Genomic DNA, 16,420 nt, shown 5'->3' on the forward strand with positions numbered 1-16,420 from the left:
TTTTACTTGTGTATGTTTGTGTGTCTGGGTGCGGGGGTGCTACGCCATGTGTGTTCGGGTCCCCATGGAGGCCACAAGAGGGCGCCAGCCTGACTATGTAAGTGAAGTGAGGGAGCTGAACACACAAACAGCTTGTCTGTCTTCACCTCCTCTGCTCTCGACTATGGATACAACTAGCGGCTTCAAGTCCTTGCCTTGATTTCTAAGTAGTAACGGTCTACCCTGGAACTGTGAGCCAAATAAGCCCTTTCTTTTCAAGTTGCTTTTTGGTTGGGGTATTTTATCACAGCAACAGAGACTAGGAAACTCTGGGGCCCAGCATAGGGAAGAGGGTGACGTTTGCTCACCAAATGAACTTATCCCTGGTTGGGAAAGAATGAGGCTGCACAGTGTTAGAGAAAACCTGACTTACTTCCCCTCACAGACCTGGGCATCGTCATAACCCTAAATCAGTCTCTAACCCACAATGGCATCATCCGTCAGGGAACTCAGATCTATTTTCTATGGTGTTACTTTTAAAATGAGACAGACAGGTTTAACCTATGACTCATTATTTGGCCCAAATATTCAGGCCTGGTTTAATTTAGTATGGCTGCATTTTGGTCCTGGCACATGTGAGTCTGAGCAGACAGAATGGAGGATTGATTTCACTTGAACTAGAAGTTAACTGTTTTTAAATAAAGGCTAGTTCTGTTGTTTCCTCAAACCAGAAAAAAGGAAGGGCTGCTTGCTATTTCCCACCATATAAACTCATCCTGCTTACAAATGGTGGAGAAATTCAGCCTCCTCCTCCAACCACTGACCTTTACGTTGAAGGTGACCACAGTGCCGTTTGCCAGTCCAGCATAGAGGATTCGCCATCGATTATGAAGGCAGAGAACTCGGTCTTCTAGCTTTAACTGTTCCATACATTCTCGGGTCTGAAAAAACAAAACCAAACCGCCAAACCCCCAAACAATTCGTTACTAACAGAGGATAGTGGCAAATGTGTGAATAATTGCTCCTCAAAACACTTAAAATGAGGCTGAAAAGCACAGAGACTATCTTAGGTGTTTTCCTTCTTTAAAATATAGGTCAAGATCCCAGGGTGTGAGAGTACTATCAAAAAACAGTCTAATGATATTGGTATTTCTAATTAAAAAAGCATAAAATCTTAAAAGGGCTGACTTGAGTGCTAAGCTTTTTTTAAATGAACAAAGATAAATTATCAAGTCGCATCTGGTGATGTGACTCCGTAGGCTGAGTATTGTGTAGCAGACAGGGAGCCCTGGGATCCATCCCCAGCACATGGTAAACTGGGTGTGACGGCTCATGCCTGCTTCTCAGTATTTGGGAGGTAGAAGTAGGAGCCCCACAAGTTCTGTCAGTTTGATGCCAGCCTGAAACAGAGATCCTGTGTGGAGGCCAGAGGACAGCTTGCAGAGCAGGTTCCTTCCTTCCACCCCGTGGACCCCATCAATCTGAACTTTGGTCATCAAGCTTGGCAGCAAATCCCTTTCTCCACTGAGAGCCATTTCACAGGCCCTCACTATGCTCAGCTTTTTAAAGTGAGTTCTGGGGATAGAATTCAGGTCTTCTTCAAGGCAAGCATTTTACCAACTAACTTATTTCTATAGACCCCATAAAATTTAACTTTTAAAGAAATTAAATTAACAGGGGCCAGTGAGATGGATCAGCAGACAAAGATTCCTGCAGCCAAGCTTGATGACCTGAGTTTGATCCCTTGAACCACAAGGTGGAAAGAGAAAAAACTCCGTATGTCGTTCTCTGTCTCCACACACATGACATGACACACATGCATAGAGATACATGCACATACATGCACAAAGTAAGTAAACAAATGTAATTAGAAATATTGCAACTAGCCGGGTGGCGGCGGTGCATGCCTTTAGTCCCAGCACTCGGGAGGCAGAGGTAGGTGGATCTCTGTGAGTTTGAGGCCAGCCTGGCTACCAAGTGAGTTCCAGGACAGGCTCCAAAGCCATACAAAGGGAAATAAATAAATAAACAAATAAATAAAAATATTGCAACTAAGATTAATTCTGGCATATGATGTGAAAGAATATTTAAGAGGAAGACCAAGGGAACTATACTGTCACAGTGTAAAATTAATAGGTACTGATGGACAAATGGAAAACATGGTTTATGCTGAACCTTCTATCTAAGATGGTGTCAGCATGCTAAAATATGCTCAGAAACAAAATGAGGTCAAATGAGAAGAATGACAGAAAATATAGTTAAAGGTTCAATGTTACGACTTTGATTTCTCTAGAACCACCTACCTTGACATTATAGCAGCGAATGGTGTGGTCACTGGAACCAGTGTAAAGGACAGAATTCTTCCCAGAGGTGTGAGTGACAAGGAGGCAGTTCACTTTGGAAATATGGCCCTCAAAGACACCAATACACTTCCGACTCTAAAAATCAAGCATAGGTCAGATAATAATTACTTACAGGATTTAGAAGGTATGGTGGTTTGCATTAGAAATGTCTACCACAGTCTTGGGTAACTGAACAGTCTGCCCCAGTTGGTGGTGCTGTTTGGATGAGGTTTCAGTGGTGCAGCCTTACTGTACAATGTGTGTCAGAGGGGGCAGGCTTTGAGAGTTTAAGATTTGGGCATTTCCAGTTCATTCTCTCCGCTCCATGCCTAAGGAGTGGGAGTTTCCTAAGCCTACCACCATTTCTGCTGCCAGCCTGTTCCCAACATTAAAGGACACAACCCTCTAGAACTATAAGCCCAAATGAACCCTGCATTCTAGAAGACTCCTTGGTCATGGTGTTTTATCACAGCAATAGAAAAGTAACTAATATAGAGAAATTAGACAATGCCTTTTGTTAATAAAAACTTGCAAACATGTCCAGTCCATTGTTATATTCACCCCAAATATGCTGGTTAGTACACAAAGTGTGCTCAGTAAACGTGTTGTTCACTGAATGCCCAGCAAAGTCACATATAGTGAGATACTCATAACTATATAATTACTAAGCCACACCAAAAATATTTTGGTGATTCACAATGAGGAAGGAGAGAATTATACTTAATGCCTAGGTCCAGTTTTAATTGCTCAGAGAAGTTATGCATTTGATTACCAGCTTATGAGAATGCTCAACAATTAAAAAATGTCAGCGCTATCAGTGGTCCTAGTGGTTTAGGAATGGTTTCTTAAAAATGATCTTACATGCTATGTCTGTGCATATAACAAGATCTATTTAGAATATACATATATACACATCCATACACATATCTCACAACTTGAAAATTAGACCTGATTTCCTAGATTTTTTTTTTTTTTTGAGACATAGACATGTAGCTTAAACTCACTTCAAGCTTTTGTACCAGAGGCTAGCTTTAAGCTCCTGATCCTCCTATCTCTATTTCCCAGGTGATGGGATTACAGGCATATGACACCACATCCAGCTCTGCTCTTGTGAAGTATATACTCATTCTTCCATATACCACTGCTTTCTTTCTGGGATCATTTTCGATATTTCTCATGCCCCTAGATTATATGCCTGCTTGCCTATAGTAAACAAGCCTATAGTAACATTCATGGTGTTGGCTCAGAAGTCCTGCAAGTGTTCCTTAAATGTCTTGGTTATCATTGCAGAGGACAAAGTTAGCTGTGACAGAAATTCAAACCTTCAAAGTGCTCAGTTATACTGAGGGTGAGGCATAGAAAGATGTTACTTTCTGTAAGAACTTGGACTCCATAATTAATCACCAGGGAAAAATTCTTCCGCAAATATGTTGCAATACTCATTTCATCCTTCCTTTCCTGAGCAGCATCTGGCCCTATCACTAACATCAAGGTTGGGGACTGACTAACCCTTACCTACTGGTGTGATCCTATGCCCTTTGCCAAAGATGTTGGTTCAGAGAATAAAGCACACGACTTCTTTTTCTAATGGAGGGAGGAAGATATACGGTAGAGGTACCTTTCAGAACTACATTTTAGGGAGATGTGACTGGGGAAGGCAGAGTTGCCCCTGCTGACTGGATGATCCACCATACCTAGGATCAGCCCACACCCCCTGCAAAGTCAGCATGTTCCCTTTATTTATGTTACAGACACATAAGTGAGTTTTAAAGACTGCAACCAAAGATACTCAACACATTATTCTTACCACCAAATTATAAACTCGGACAGTTGTGTCTGCTGAACAGGTATACAGTAAGTTTCCGAATATTTGAATTGCATTCACTGCAGCTTGGTGTCCTTCAAAGCTCCCTTCTGTAGGCTCGTCATCATCTCCTGGCTCTGAAGATACTTCTAGAAAACAGAAAGAGGTTTCAGAGACATGTCTGCTACAGTCTGAAAAGATACTAAGTCAAAGCCATCACAACCATCTAGAGAACTTGAATTAAATCACCAAAAGATTCTCTTAAATCCTAGTTCCCAAGCAGAACGTCATTAAGTTCTTCATTGGGAAGATTCCACCAAAAAACAACGACAACCTTAAGACTAATGAGGTCAGAAAATGGAACCAGCTAAGACAGATGTGAGCACCTATAGACTTGGTGCGTGGTGCTGTGCCAGGCAACTGTCTGGTTTAAATTTTTATTTTCTCTCCTGTTCTATGAATACATTTAAATAGATTAAATTTATTCTAAAAACCCCTTTCCCTGAGGCTACTTAAACAAAACAGAACAATTACCTGAAGAATTCTTAGATGTTTTTATGGAGGATATCACCGTCTGAGTTTCTGCCACACTGAAAAATAATAGCAAAAATATCTTGGTATCTGGGAGATCAGGACAGGTAGCAAAACTAACAACTTTCTAACTCAAAGAATCAATTTTGCCACCTGAAATTTCTTTGAAATTTACAACACAGTCAAAAGAGAAAGCAAAAACAAAACAAAAACCCAACTCCCAAGTTTGATTTTTCCCTATTCATAACTTCATTCACATAAATTTTGATTTATAAATGCTAAAGTTCTACTTAAAAGAGTAAATGAAGTAGGACATAATGGCGTACACCTTTAATCTCAGCACTCAGGAGACAGAGGCAGGTGGATCTCTGAGTTCGAGGCCAGCCTGGTCTACAGAGTGAGATCCAGGACAGGCTCCAAAGCTACACAGAGAAACCCTGTCTCAAAAAAAAAAAAAAAAAAAAAAAAAAAAAAAAAAAAAAAAAGAGAGAGAGAGTAAATGAAAAAGCAGTTGTGAGAGACAAAGTCATGTTTTAAGTTTTAATTACTATGCCTAAGAGATCCATTAAACAAAAATGCCTCTGATCTGCAAGCCCCTTGCCCACGGACAGACAGTTCCTGAAATGCTGGAGGCTCCTGTTTATGGGAGATAACAAGTCACATGTTTTTCACTCCCCTAAACAAGTTTCTTTGACCCATCTGCACTGGATGTGCTGGGTCACATGTGGGCGGAAGGTTCACAGACTGGAGTACATCAGGATACATGCTTGCTCCTGATTGGATCTGGAATTGGAAATGGCAATGAATTATGGGTTTTCCTTCTTAAGCCCTTGCCAAACTTGATTCCGGGCCATTTCCCAGGAACCTGGGTATGGATCTGTTCAGAGCCCATCCACCTGGCCAGTAAAGCTTGCTTCAAATCTGGTTTAAACTGTAGTAGTGGTCTTATTCTCGAAAGGTGGGATTAAGACAGTGAACGCTGCTGACCAGAGATAACAACGACCCTTACCTGACAGGAATGCCATCCTTGTAGCGGGTGCCAAGCTCACTGGTAGAGCTAACTTCATCACAGCCAGAACGAGAAGTCTCTATTGGGTTTTGTTCTGCAGAGCTCCAGCTATCTTTTTTCGATGGGCTGTCTGGTTTCTCTTCTCCAGATTCAGAAGAATCAATGGCAACCACTTCTAACTGGGGATTTGGGACTTCCAGTACCTCCAGGGAGGACTCACTGTCTGGCTCATCTCTGACAGCTTCTTGCTCCCGACCAGTCTTGCTGCCTTCCCAGGTGGACGTCGTGACTTTCTCCCCTTTAGCTACCTTTCCGGTCTTTCCCTTTCTTGCAGGCTTAGCAGTGAATACATCTTGTTCGGTGTCACTATTCTCGGGAACGTGGGTGGCCCGCAGTGTCCTCTTCTTCCGAAGTTTCTTCTTCTTCTTGCTCCCTCTGCTCTCAGCTGACGCCAGTGTGGACTCTGCCCGCAGCTCAGCTGCAGAGTGGGTTTCCTTCTCCACCGGGGTCTCAGGAGTGAAAGGCGGCCTTAGAAAAGAGCTGCTGCAGGCTTCCGACCCACTGCTGCCTCTGGCGGCCTCTTCGCCTCTGTTTCTTCCAGGGAGACCAGGAGACTGCGAGCAGGGAGAGTTTTCTCTGCTTCTGCAATTTCCTTGCTCCACAGAAAAATTTTGATCTTGATTAGCCTCCTGGCAACTTTCTGTTGACTCTGATGTTAATATTGCGGGGATGGCTGGGTAAACTGGACAGCTGTCACTGACCACTCCTGAATCAGGAAATCAAACAGAAAATCAACTTCTGCAGGCAGGCACTGTCTATTGATCTTTCTTCTACTTTGAACGTTCACATATTTAATGGTACACAGGTTTTGCTTTTCTGTGTGTGTGTGTGTGTGTGTGTGTGTGTGTGTGTGTGTGTGTGCGCGCATGCACACAAGGATTACCTTCCAGTGCACACGTGCCCAGGCACTTGGGAGAAGGTCAGAGGACAACTTTTGGGAGCCGTTCTCACATTCTACCTCACATGGAGGCAGAGAATCTCTCTCTCTCTTTTTTTTTTTAAAATATTTTTTAAAAGATTTATTTATTTATTATATATACAGAAGAGGGTGCCAGATCTCATTACAGATGGCTGTGAGCCCATGTGGGTGCTGGGAATTGAACTCAGGACCTCTGGAAGAGCAGTCGGTGCTCTTAACCTCTGAGCCATCTGTGCAGTCCACAGAGAATCTCTTACTCCTGCCAATGCACTGTGTACTGGAGGCTGGCTACACAGACTTGGTGAGTCTATTTCAGCGTCCCATCTTACTGTAGGGTTCTGGGATTACGTGGGTCCTCACTGTTTATAGAGTAAGTGATTTCATCCACAGAACCTACTTCCCAGCTCCCACAGATAAAGGTCAGATTACGGTAAACTATGATTTCTCCATTATATAGTCTACATGTAAACAAACATATACTTAGGGTTTAAGACAGACTGAAATACAGCTCAGGATGTTTGTAGTTCAGGGGTAGTACTGGCCTTGCCTAACATGCAATCTCCAGCAGCCTTCCCCCCAAAAAAAGATAGGAAATATGTAACAAAATAATAGATCCATAGTTAATTTTTATTAAATAATGTCTTTAAAAGCCAGCATCATTCATTGTACAAATTTAATTTTTTGCTGTATTTTATTTGTGTATGTGGGCATGTGTGAAGGTCAGAGGACAATTTGTAGAAGTCAATTCTCTCTTTCTATAGTATGGAGCCTGGGGATTAAACTCGGGTTTCCAGGCTTGGTGATAAGTGCACTTACTCACTGAGTCATCCCACCAGCCCTAAGGCACGGTAGTTTTAAATACCTAAACATTAACCCCATAAACACAGACATTCGATACCAGTATCTACATAAGCATTGCACCAGGGCACCAGGAGCAGAAGCTGAAGGAATGTTTCAAACTGTTTTGGTGTAAGGAATCACACAATGCCCATCTTAACTGTGGTCAGGGTGTGCGTATGTGTGTGTACATACCATGGCGTAAGCGTGCAGGTCAGAGGACAAGTCCTGACTGTCAGTTCTTGCCTTCTACTGTATTGAGGCAGGCTCTCTCGTTTTCTGCTGCTGTGCTTCATGCTCCAGGCTAGCTGGCCTGCAAGCTTCCAAGCAATTCTCTCGTCTTGACCTCCCACACCAAGGAGTGCTGGGATTACAGATTTGTGTGACTGCATGCCTCTTTTTACGTGGGTTCCAGGCATCAGATTGAGTTGCAGGCTCGCTTGGCTAGCTCATGTCTCCTGAGCTGTTTCATTTGGACAGTCTGTTTTTTGACTGAGTTTTTAATATGACAGGATTTGTAGTAATGAAAACAGCTGAGAAGTTATTCTCAAATGTTAAACCAGGCAAGTATTAAAGCCCTGGCTACTTCTCAACCCACACAAGTTCCTGTTAATACCTGTAAACACCAGAATGCTGTGGCCAACATGGCCACTTGCCTCTCAGGTTTGTGTGTCCTGGCTTACATCTGAGATAATACAGGCAGTTAAGTGCTGAGAAATTCAGAGTACACACCTTACTGATAAACAGGCTGACCAATCTTAACCCAAGTATTAAAAAGCAAATGAAACCTTTTGGAAATGTCAATGTGATATAAATTCATTAAGCTCTGAGAAAGGCAGGAAACAATGAAACTTAAATTACATTCTTTGAAATATTTTATTAGTTTCTTAAGATTTTACATTTATTTTTATGTGTGTATGTTAGCACAGGTGTGTATGTGGGGGTCCAGTTCTCTTCTTTCCAAGTGGACTCTAGGGATTGAACTCAGGTCACCAGTCTTGGTGACAATCACCTCTACCCACTGAGCCATCTCCCTGACCCCATGTTTTCTGAAGTATTTGAAAACAACCTTCCTATATGAATTATCTGTCAATAAAAAAAACAAAAACAAAAGCAAAAACTGGGGTTGGGGATTTAGCTCAATGGTAGAGCGCTTGCCTAGCAAGCACAAGGCCCTGGGTTCAGGCCTCAGCTCCGGAAAAAAAAAAAAAAAACAAACAAACAAACAAAAAAACCCAACTAACTAAAACAACTACTTTATTTTTGAGACCTGGAACTTGCTCTGTAGATCAGGCTGATCTCTAACTCAGAGATCCACCTGTGTCCACCTCCCAGGTGCTGGATTAGCAGCACGCAGCACTATGTGTGATTTTGTTTTAATGGGCTTTATAACTGTCCTTCAGAACACCCTGAACTCAAGAGAAAAGCTTACTTACTATTAGTCTGCAGTAATTCCTTGGACACATTGGAAGCAGAGCCTTGTGGCACAGCACTCACATTCCCCTCTTGGTCAGGAGACATGGGCTCTTGTTTAATCTGAACTGATGAATCAGGGACAGTACCATGGACTTGGAAAGAAGATGCGGTTATTTGGAGAGGGGTTTCAGTGGATGGTGGAGACACATGGCAAGGAGGTGGCTCCAGAAACCCTAGGGAAAAGGGAGTAGGCAGCAGTGTGGTCTCAACAGAGGCCTGAGATCGGCTATTCCTTTGTTCTCGTGTGGTGAGGCTACAGGGAGCCTGGTCTGGCTGCTCAGAAGGTTCATACGTTTCTACAAGAAACACAGACACACGTACAAAGGCAAGAATGTCACTTGGAAAGTCAGTTATTTCTTAGCCAATTTTTATTAGTTTTGGGTTGTCTGAAACAAGGTCTCACTCTGTAGTGCTGGCTATCTTGGAACTCACTATATAGACCAGACTGGTCTTGAACTCACAGAGATCCCCCTGTCTCAGCACCCCAATGCTGGGATTAAAGGTACATGTCACCATACCTGGCTTCCAATATGTATTTTTAAAGATTAGGAAATAATTTTAAGTTGGGCATGGTGTTGCATGCCTGCAATCACAGCCTTGGAAGGTGGAGACTAAAGAATGAGGAGTCCAGCAGCACCCTCAGCCACCTTCTGTTTAAGGGCACATGGGCTACATGAGATCCTGTCTCAAAAACATAAATCAGTCAGACATGGTGGCTCATGCCTTTAATTCCAGCACACAGGAGGCAGGGGCAGGCAGATCTCTGAGTTCAAGGCCAATCTGGACTACAGAGTAAGATCCCTAGAGAGCCAGGGCTACATTGAAAGACTTTGAAAAAACTACAATAAAAAATTAAGCAAAAATTGAATTAATAACGTGTTAGCATCCTCCTTAACTTGTCCAAACAAAATGTATAGTCTATACAACTATCAAGGGCACAGAAAGAACAGGCTTTAACATTTAAATTGCTCAAAGTACAAGGCAGCTCACACCTGAAATCCTAACATTCAATAGTCTGAAAAAGTAGATTGCTAGTTCTAGATCACCCTAGGCTAGGTAAGTCCTGGGACAGCCTGGGCTACTGAGTAAGACCCTGTCAAAAAATTAACAATAAAAATTAAACATGGCCGGGCAGTGGTGGTGGTGGTGCACGCCTTTAATCCCAGCACTCGGGAGGCAGAGGCAGGTGGATCTCTGAGTTCGAGGCCAGCCTGGGCTACCAAGTGAGCTCCAGGAAAGGTGCAAAGCTACACAGAGAAACCCTGTCTTGAAAAACCAAAAAAAAAAAAATAAAAAAAAATAAACAAAGAAAATTAAAAATCTAATTTTAAATGGCCTATCCAAGTCATATGGTTACTAATAGAAGTCAAAATTTGAACTCAGTCCTTCTGGTCCCAAACCAAAGCTCATGTCTCCACTGTTCTTTTTCCTCTGTCCATCACTGTAGCCCCAAATTATAAACTGAACCTAGGGCCTTGCCCAGACTAAGCAAGCACTCAACTGAAGGTGGAGGTTTCTGTCCCACCAGCAACTCCCAAATACCGGGCAGCCGCTTTCCGAATGACCACACACTTATATTACTTTTAAATGCTCCGCCAGTAGCTCAGGCTTATTGCTAACTAGCTCTTACACTTAAATTATTACCCATACTTCCTATCTATGTTGAGCCGTGTGGTTTGGTACCTTTTCTCAGTATGGCATTCTCATCTTGATTCCTCTGTGTCTGGCTAGCGACTCCATCCTTCTTCTTCCCAGCACTCTTAGTTTGGTCTCCCCGCCTATACTTCCTCCTGGCTACTGGCCAATCAGCACTTTATTAAGCCAATTTCAGTGACAAATCTTTACAGTGTACAGGGGGATTGTTCCACAGCACTCAACAGCTAAGCTACATCACCAGTTCTTTCTACTCTCATTTTGAGATGCAGGTGGGCCTTGAATTCACTCTCTAACCCAGATAAACCTTGATCTCACAATCCTGTGTCAACCTCCTAAGCAGCGGAGAACATAGCCTGGCCACCCAGCCCAGCTCTGTTAAATACTTTTGAGACACACACATCTCTGGATGAAACCACAGAGACATGCAGGACACAGTGTGACATTCCCATGGCCTCTCTGCTTTATCCCTGACAAATACCAAAAAGTAGTGGTTCATCAGACATGCTCTAATTACCTTGTAATCCTTGTAGAATCTGTATTCTGTGAGTCCTCAGTGCACTCATCTCCATAGTTATCTGAAAGTAAAAGAGTTGGCTAAGCATTCTAGAATCCAAGCCCCAAGCTCATCAGCGCTCCTGGACTCTTAGCTGTTACCTGCTGCTTGAGCATGAGTAGCCTCTGAACTTCGACATAGGCCGTCTGCAGTGCCGCGCGTGCCTGCAGGAGGTTGCTGTCCATGCACTGCAGTGATTTGCTCAGCTCTTCCTCTCTTAAGGAAATATTCAGCAGCTGGTCAACCTGAGAACGTTCTGTCAAAACAAAAGGGCAAGTTTAATAACAGTCTTCAGAGAAACACAAAGGTTGAAGTACAAACCTGTCTTTTCCCTCAACAGGTGATTGAGACTCATGTATCTTGTAAACTATGTGGCCAGACCTGATGACAGCAAAGCTAAATATATCAAAATAAGAACCAGCAGGGATCTACAGTTCCCTGCCCCTGCTTACTGGTTTTGAGACTACTGCCCTCCACCACTTCCTGTAGGGAGATCTCTGCCCTGGAACACAGACTGCTCTGGTCCGGTTTCCCTTCCTTCTACTGTGCATTGAGTTCCTCACTTGGGGAGCCTCAGGCTTACAGTAAGTACTTGTACTCTTCTTCTGAAACCATGTTTTCTAGTCTGTTTCTCAGATTCAAACATTTCCCTTTAGTCAGACTCTTGCTTGGTTTTTGAGACAGGGACTACTATATGGTCCTGGTTGACCTAGAACTTTCTCACTTTGTAGATTAGGCTGGACTCGAACTCAGAGATTCACCTGGCTCTGCCTCTGAGTGCTGAGATTAAAGGCGTACACCACCACCGCCCGGCTGACCTAGAATTTTTCAAAGACCCACTTGCCTCTGTCTCTGTGGAGGTCTGGGATTAAGGGCATGAATCACCACAATTAGCCTAATTATTGTTTGTTGTTGCTTTTTTTTTTTTTTTAAAAGGGAAACAGGGTCTCATTACATAGCAGAGATGGCCTTGAACTTTCTAGGTATCTGGCCACCACACTCATCCCAGATGTTTCTATGTTTCTCTCTGTGTCTCTGTCTCTCGCTCTCTTTTTCGAGACAGGGTTTCTCTGTGTAGTTTTGGTGCCTGTCCTGGATCTCACTCTGTACACCAGGCTAGCCTTGAACTCACAGACATCGGCCTGCCTCTGCCTCCTGAGTGCTGGGATTAAAGGCATGCACCTCCACCGCCCAGCCACCCAGATGTTTCTCTTGATGTACAAAAGCTTTCTAAGTTTGATGCAATCCCAATGTGCTGAGGAACTGTTTTTGTTCTGTGACTTGTGTCACAGTTCTCTTTATTAAAGCTTTCCCAAAGAAAATCTAGTTTTGATACCCAATAGAAACCTAAACAGACCCAAATCAGAGCCTGCTCTTTCTGCTCTAAACTCCTTAATTCATGTTAGAAAAACAAACAAGGAGTCTCAATGATAAGAAGTGAAGCCAGGTGAGGCGACTTCCAGCTGCAATCCTAGCACTTGGGACTCGGAGGCAAAACTACCCCGAGTTCAAGGCTAGCCTGAATCACAGGTTAAGAAACCTCAGAACCACGAAAGAAAGAGAGAGGGACAACATTTTAATTAAACGACAGGAAATTAATTCCAACAGGAAAATCCCAGTGAGATTTCCTGCCTATATGGTCTAGGACATAACTTAGCTTTCAGGTCTATATGGCATCATGTATTTCTTTAGCAGCAACTATGTAGCAAGAAATCAGACTTTTCTCTGCTTTTAAACAAGACAACAATGGAAGAAAAACCATATATGGGCCAGGTATGGTGGCAGAAGTTTGCAATCCAGCTTGGCAAGGCTAAGGCAGACTGTAGCCCAGGCTATCCTGGATTTATATAGACAGATCTATAGACAGATCAGTGCTGAGGACTGAACCAGGGGCCTCATGCCTTCTAGGCAAGTGCTTTCCCACTGAGTCACAACCCAGTTCCTTTCTCAATAGAAAAACCACAGCAAGCCTTGTGGTACGATGCTCCAAGCTTGTAACTCCAGCACATGGAAGGCTGAGACAAGAAGATATCTGCACATTGGAGGCCAGTCTGGACTATATAGCAGTACCCTGTCTCAAAACAAACAGTAAGTCCTATGAAGCGGGTGTTCAGTGTTTGATGACTAGAAACTGTCACGCTCAACTACACAAGGCTCAAGTGTTATCAGGGCAATTTCTTGTGGTCGAGATAGGTAGAGCACCTGCCCAACATGTGTGAAGCCCTGGGTTTAACCCCCAGCATTGTAAAGATTAAAGCAATAGTCCAGGCAGTGGTGGCACACACCTTTAACCTCAGTACTTGGGAGGCAGAGGCAGGTGAATCTCTGTGAGTTTCAGGACAGCCAGAGCTGGTACACAGAGAAACCCTGCCTCAAACACACACACACACACACACACACACACACACACACCCAAAAAAAAAAAAAAAAAAAAAAACCCAAAAAAAAACACCCAAATAAAAACAATAATGTTCTGCTATAGCATTCTGTAGCCATACCTTTCTTTCCTTTAATTTTCCTTCTTTTATTTTTTCTCTCAAGACTTGGTAGTTCAGGGGAAGATCCATCCTGAAGAGAAAGAAAATTGAATATTGACTATATAAAGGACATTATGCAAGAGAGGGACAAAAAGAACGAGTTTTAAGATAGTCATATGTTACCTTTTGCTATTGCTATCATCTGAGAGGACAACAGGCCTTGTACACAACTCAACCATTAGCTGACTTAATGTTTCTAATAAAAAGTCCAAGATCAAAGCACTTTCTGGTATTAGATGTAGTAAAAGCCCATGTGCTCAGCCTTCCATCTAGGCAAAATGACACGTAGATGGGACAGGCAGAGCCAATGACATTTTAATTGATTTTTTTCATGGCCTAGGTTCCACTCTAAATTTCCATAGTAAACCTTTCCAACAAAAGCTAAACCACCCATAAGGCAAACCTCAAGATAATGGCTTTTCAAAAGGGCACATCTCAAGCTTCAAGTATACTTAAAATCACTTAACAGTATCTTCTCTGGCTTAGAGAAGCAGATCAAGGGCTTGAAGTAGATCTAAATCTGTTCATTGCTTCAGCTTTGAAGGGGAGGGGGTACCTGATTACAGACAGTATGACAACTAGGAGCTTTCTTTTCAGAAAGGGACCTTGGGACAGGGCTGTCACCACCTCCATCCACCACCATCATCAGGGAGAGAGGAGCACAAGCTGTTAGACACCAGCAAAGTGCCTTATGGGATCAGATTGGGTAACCTCAAGCAAAAGACAATTACAAAGACTGAACATCGTCACACGTTTATGTCCATGCACTCTAATACTATCAAATCTCTTCAGCTTAACCATGAATCCAACATTCACACATGCCCTACAAATGCAGCAGTACCAAGTGCCTCTATAAAAACAGATTAAATTACATCTGAAGATGTGACCTATCCTTAGTAAGGTGAACCACTGCTGACAGACTAGTTTTAGAGATGACTTCACATTTTCCTGGTACTGTACATTCCTATCACATTACATCTAGTTTAGTGGAGCTACTCAGGTAAGAGAAACCAGAAGGATGAAAGTTAAGAGTCTTACACTTCGACTCCAGAGCAAAGGAAACCACACCCGCACCCAGTAACAATCAGTCGAGCCTCTCTCATCAGCCATCAAGTTGTCACACAGCGTGGTGAGTCGGACTTACCCCGGTGGCTCTTCGCTTCTTTCTAACACTGTGGCCATCGTTTTGCTCAGCACCAGAGGTACAGCTACTGTCAGTGGCTGCGTCTGCTAAGCTGGAGACCGCGTGAACTGAAGACACATTTGATGAGAGTGAGTTCCCTTCTCCACTGCTCTCCTGGGCATGGCACTCCAGCGGTGGTGTAGACCTCTCCTGGCTGTGCAGGTCTCTGGCCGAGTGCGTGAAAGGTATCACATGATCAGATGGTAACTGTGCACTATGTCGCCTTTGGGTAGGAATGTTTCCAGCCCTTCCACCTGTTCTGACAGAGGGAGTCAGAGGCACCACTTCCTGTTCAAGATACATGGCCTCCTTTTGACTCTGGGCAGCACTCAATGTGTTACTAGGTGAAATAATACGCTGGGGTTCATTTTCTTTGCCGGTACCTTCCTCACTAAAGAAGCTATACACAGGAGCCCTGTCCATGATCACGCTGCTTTCAGAAAGGCTTCGCTTTCTCGCCAAGCCAGAGGATGAGGAAATGGAAACACCTTCCCACTGGAATCCTTCCAGTCTGGACAGATCAGGTTCCTCATCTAAATCCAAGACTTCTTGTTCATTTTGAACCAAAGGTACCATTTCTATGCCAAACCTTTAAAAAAGAAGAAAAAGAACCAATCAGATGTGGTTGGGTGTGGAGCACCGTGTAATGTGCCGGGTCCCATTACACACAGGTTACAGAGGAGAGTTCCTGCTGTCAAGGAGTGCACCTCTGACAAGGGCTCCAGAAAAGCAAACCAAGACCTCAGTGTCACGGGCACGGAATCACAACTGTACACAGCTACGAGAGTACAAGTGAGCTATAACAACTGGGTTCCCCCACCCTCCTCAAATAGAGCTCCTTTCCTATAATAAACATTTTAAAAGCCAAGAAACCAGTTTACCAAGCATTCGCAAACACTAAGCATGACTCTAAGCTTCCTACTTTACCACATCATGCACTATTCAAAAGGCCTAAGAAAGAAAAACAAGACAAAAAGATCAACAAGAATAGTAAAAACCCGGGGCCTGGAGAGGTTACACTTATATTGCTGCAAAATTATGATTTTTCAAGTAGCAAACATATATGGAACACCCCTTGACCACTCTGAACAGTACCTTAAAATGTGACAAAAGAGCTTAAGAGAAAGCATTCTGTGATCCTCACTGCAATACCCAGAGTGCATACAGAAAGGTATCACGAGCTGAGTGACAGGTAGTAAGAGCAGTCACAGTTAAAAATTTTACCACTGGTTCCAAACATTAAGATTCAAAGGAAGATACCATGTTCTAGTCAATTTAAACCAAAGTGACAGATTTCTGCTGCTCGCATTTTCCTAGGTCCATAGTTAGTTTCTCAGGTGGGGCCCCATTGTAACTGCATCGTGAGGAAAGGCTATCCCATGTGTAAGACAGGGTCAGTCACTGTTTGATACTGAATTAAAGCAGACATCTACAACTGGTATTTTCGGCAAACATTTAATTCAGCAGAACAATAACTCTCTTTTAATCACGGCTCCAAAGGGGTGGTAACCTTTAAAAGAAAGCAAGGACAGAT

General features: G+C 43.2%; 1 protein-coding gene across 1 annotated transcript in view; it reads right to left on the minus strand.

Moving 5' to 3' along the window:
- The window catches only part of Znf106 (zinc finger protein 106), a 58,495-nt gene that overhangs the window by 13,592 nt on the left and 28,483 nt on the right, over positions 1 to 16,420 (minus strand). The window contains 10 exon segments of the mRNA XM_028854410.2: positions 804 to 920; positions 2,283 to 2,417; positions 4,129 to 4,274; positions 4,660 to 4,715; positions 5,666 to 6,431; positions 8,918 to 9,253; positions 11,128 to 11,188; positions 11,268 to 11,422; positions 13,665 to 13,734; positions 14,848 to 15,475. Of these exon segments, the coding sequence (XP_028710243.1) occupies positions 804 to 920; positions 2,283 to 2,417; positions 4,129 to 4,274; positions 4,660 to 4,715; positions 5,666 to 6,431; positions 8,918 to 9,253; positions 11,128 to 11,188; positions 11,268 to 11,422; positions 13,665 to 13,734; positions 14,848 to 15,475 (2,470 nt within the window).

The sequence above is a fragment of the Peromyscus leucopus genome, chromosome 4, assembly GCF_004664715.2.
Source record: "Peromyscus leucopus breed LL Stock chromosome 4, UCI_PerLeu_2.1, whole genome shotgun sequence".
In the NCBI taxonomy this organism is placed as follows: domain Eukaryota; kingdom Metazoa; phylum Chordata; class Mammalia; order Rodentia; family Cricetidae; genus Peromyscus; species Peromyscus leucopus.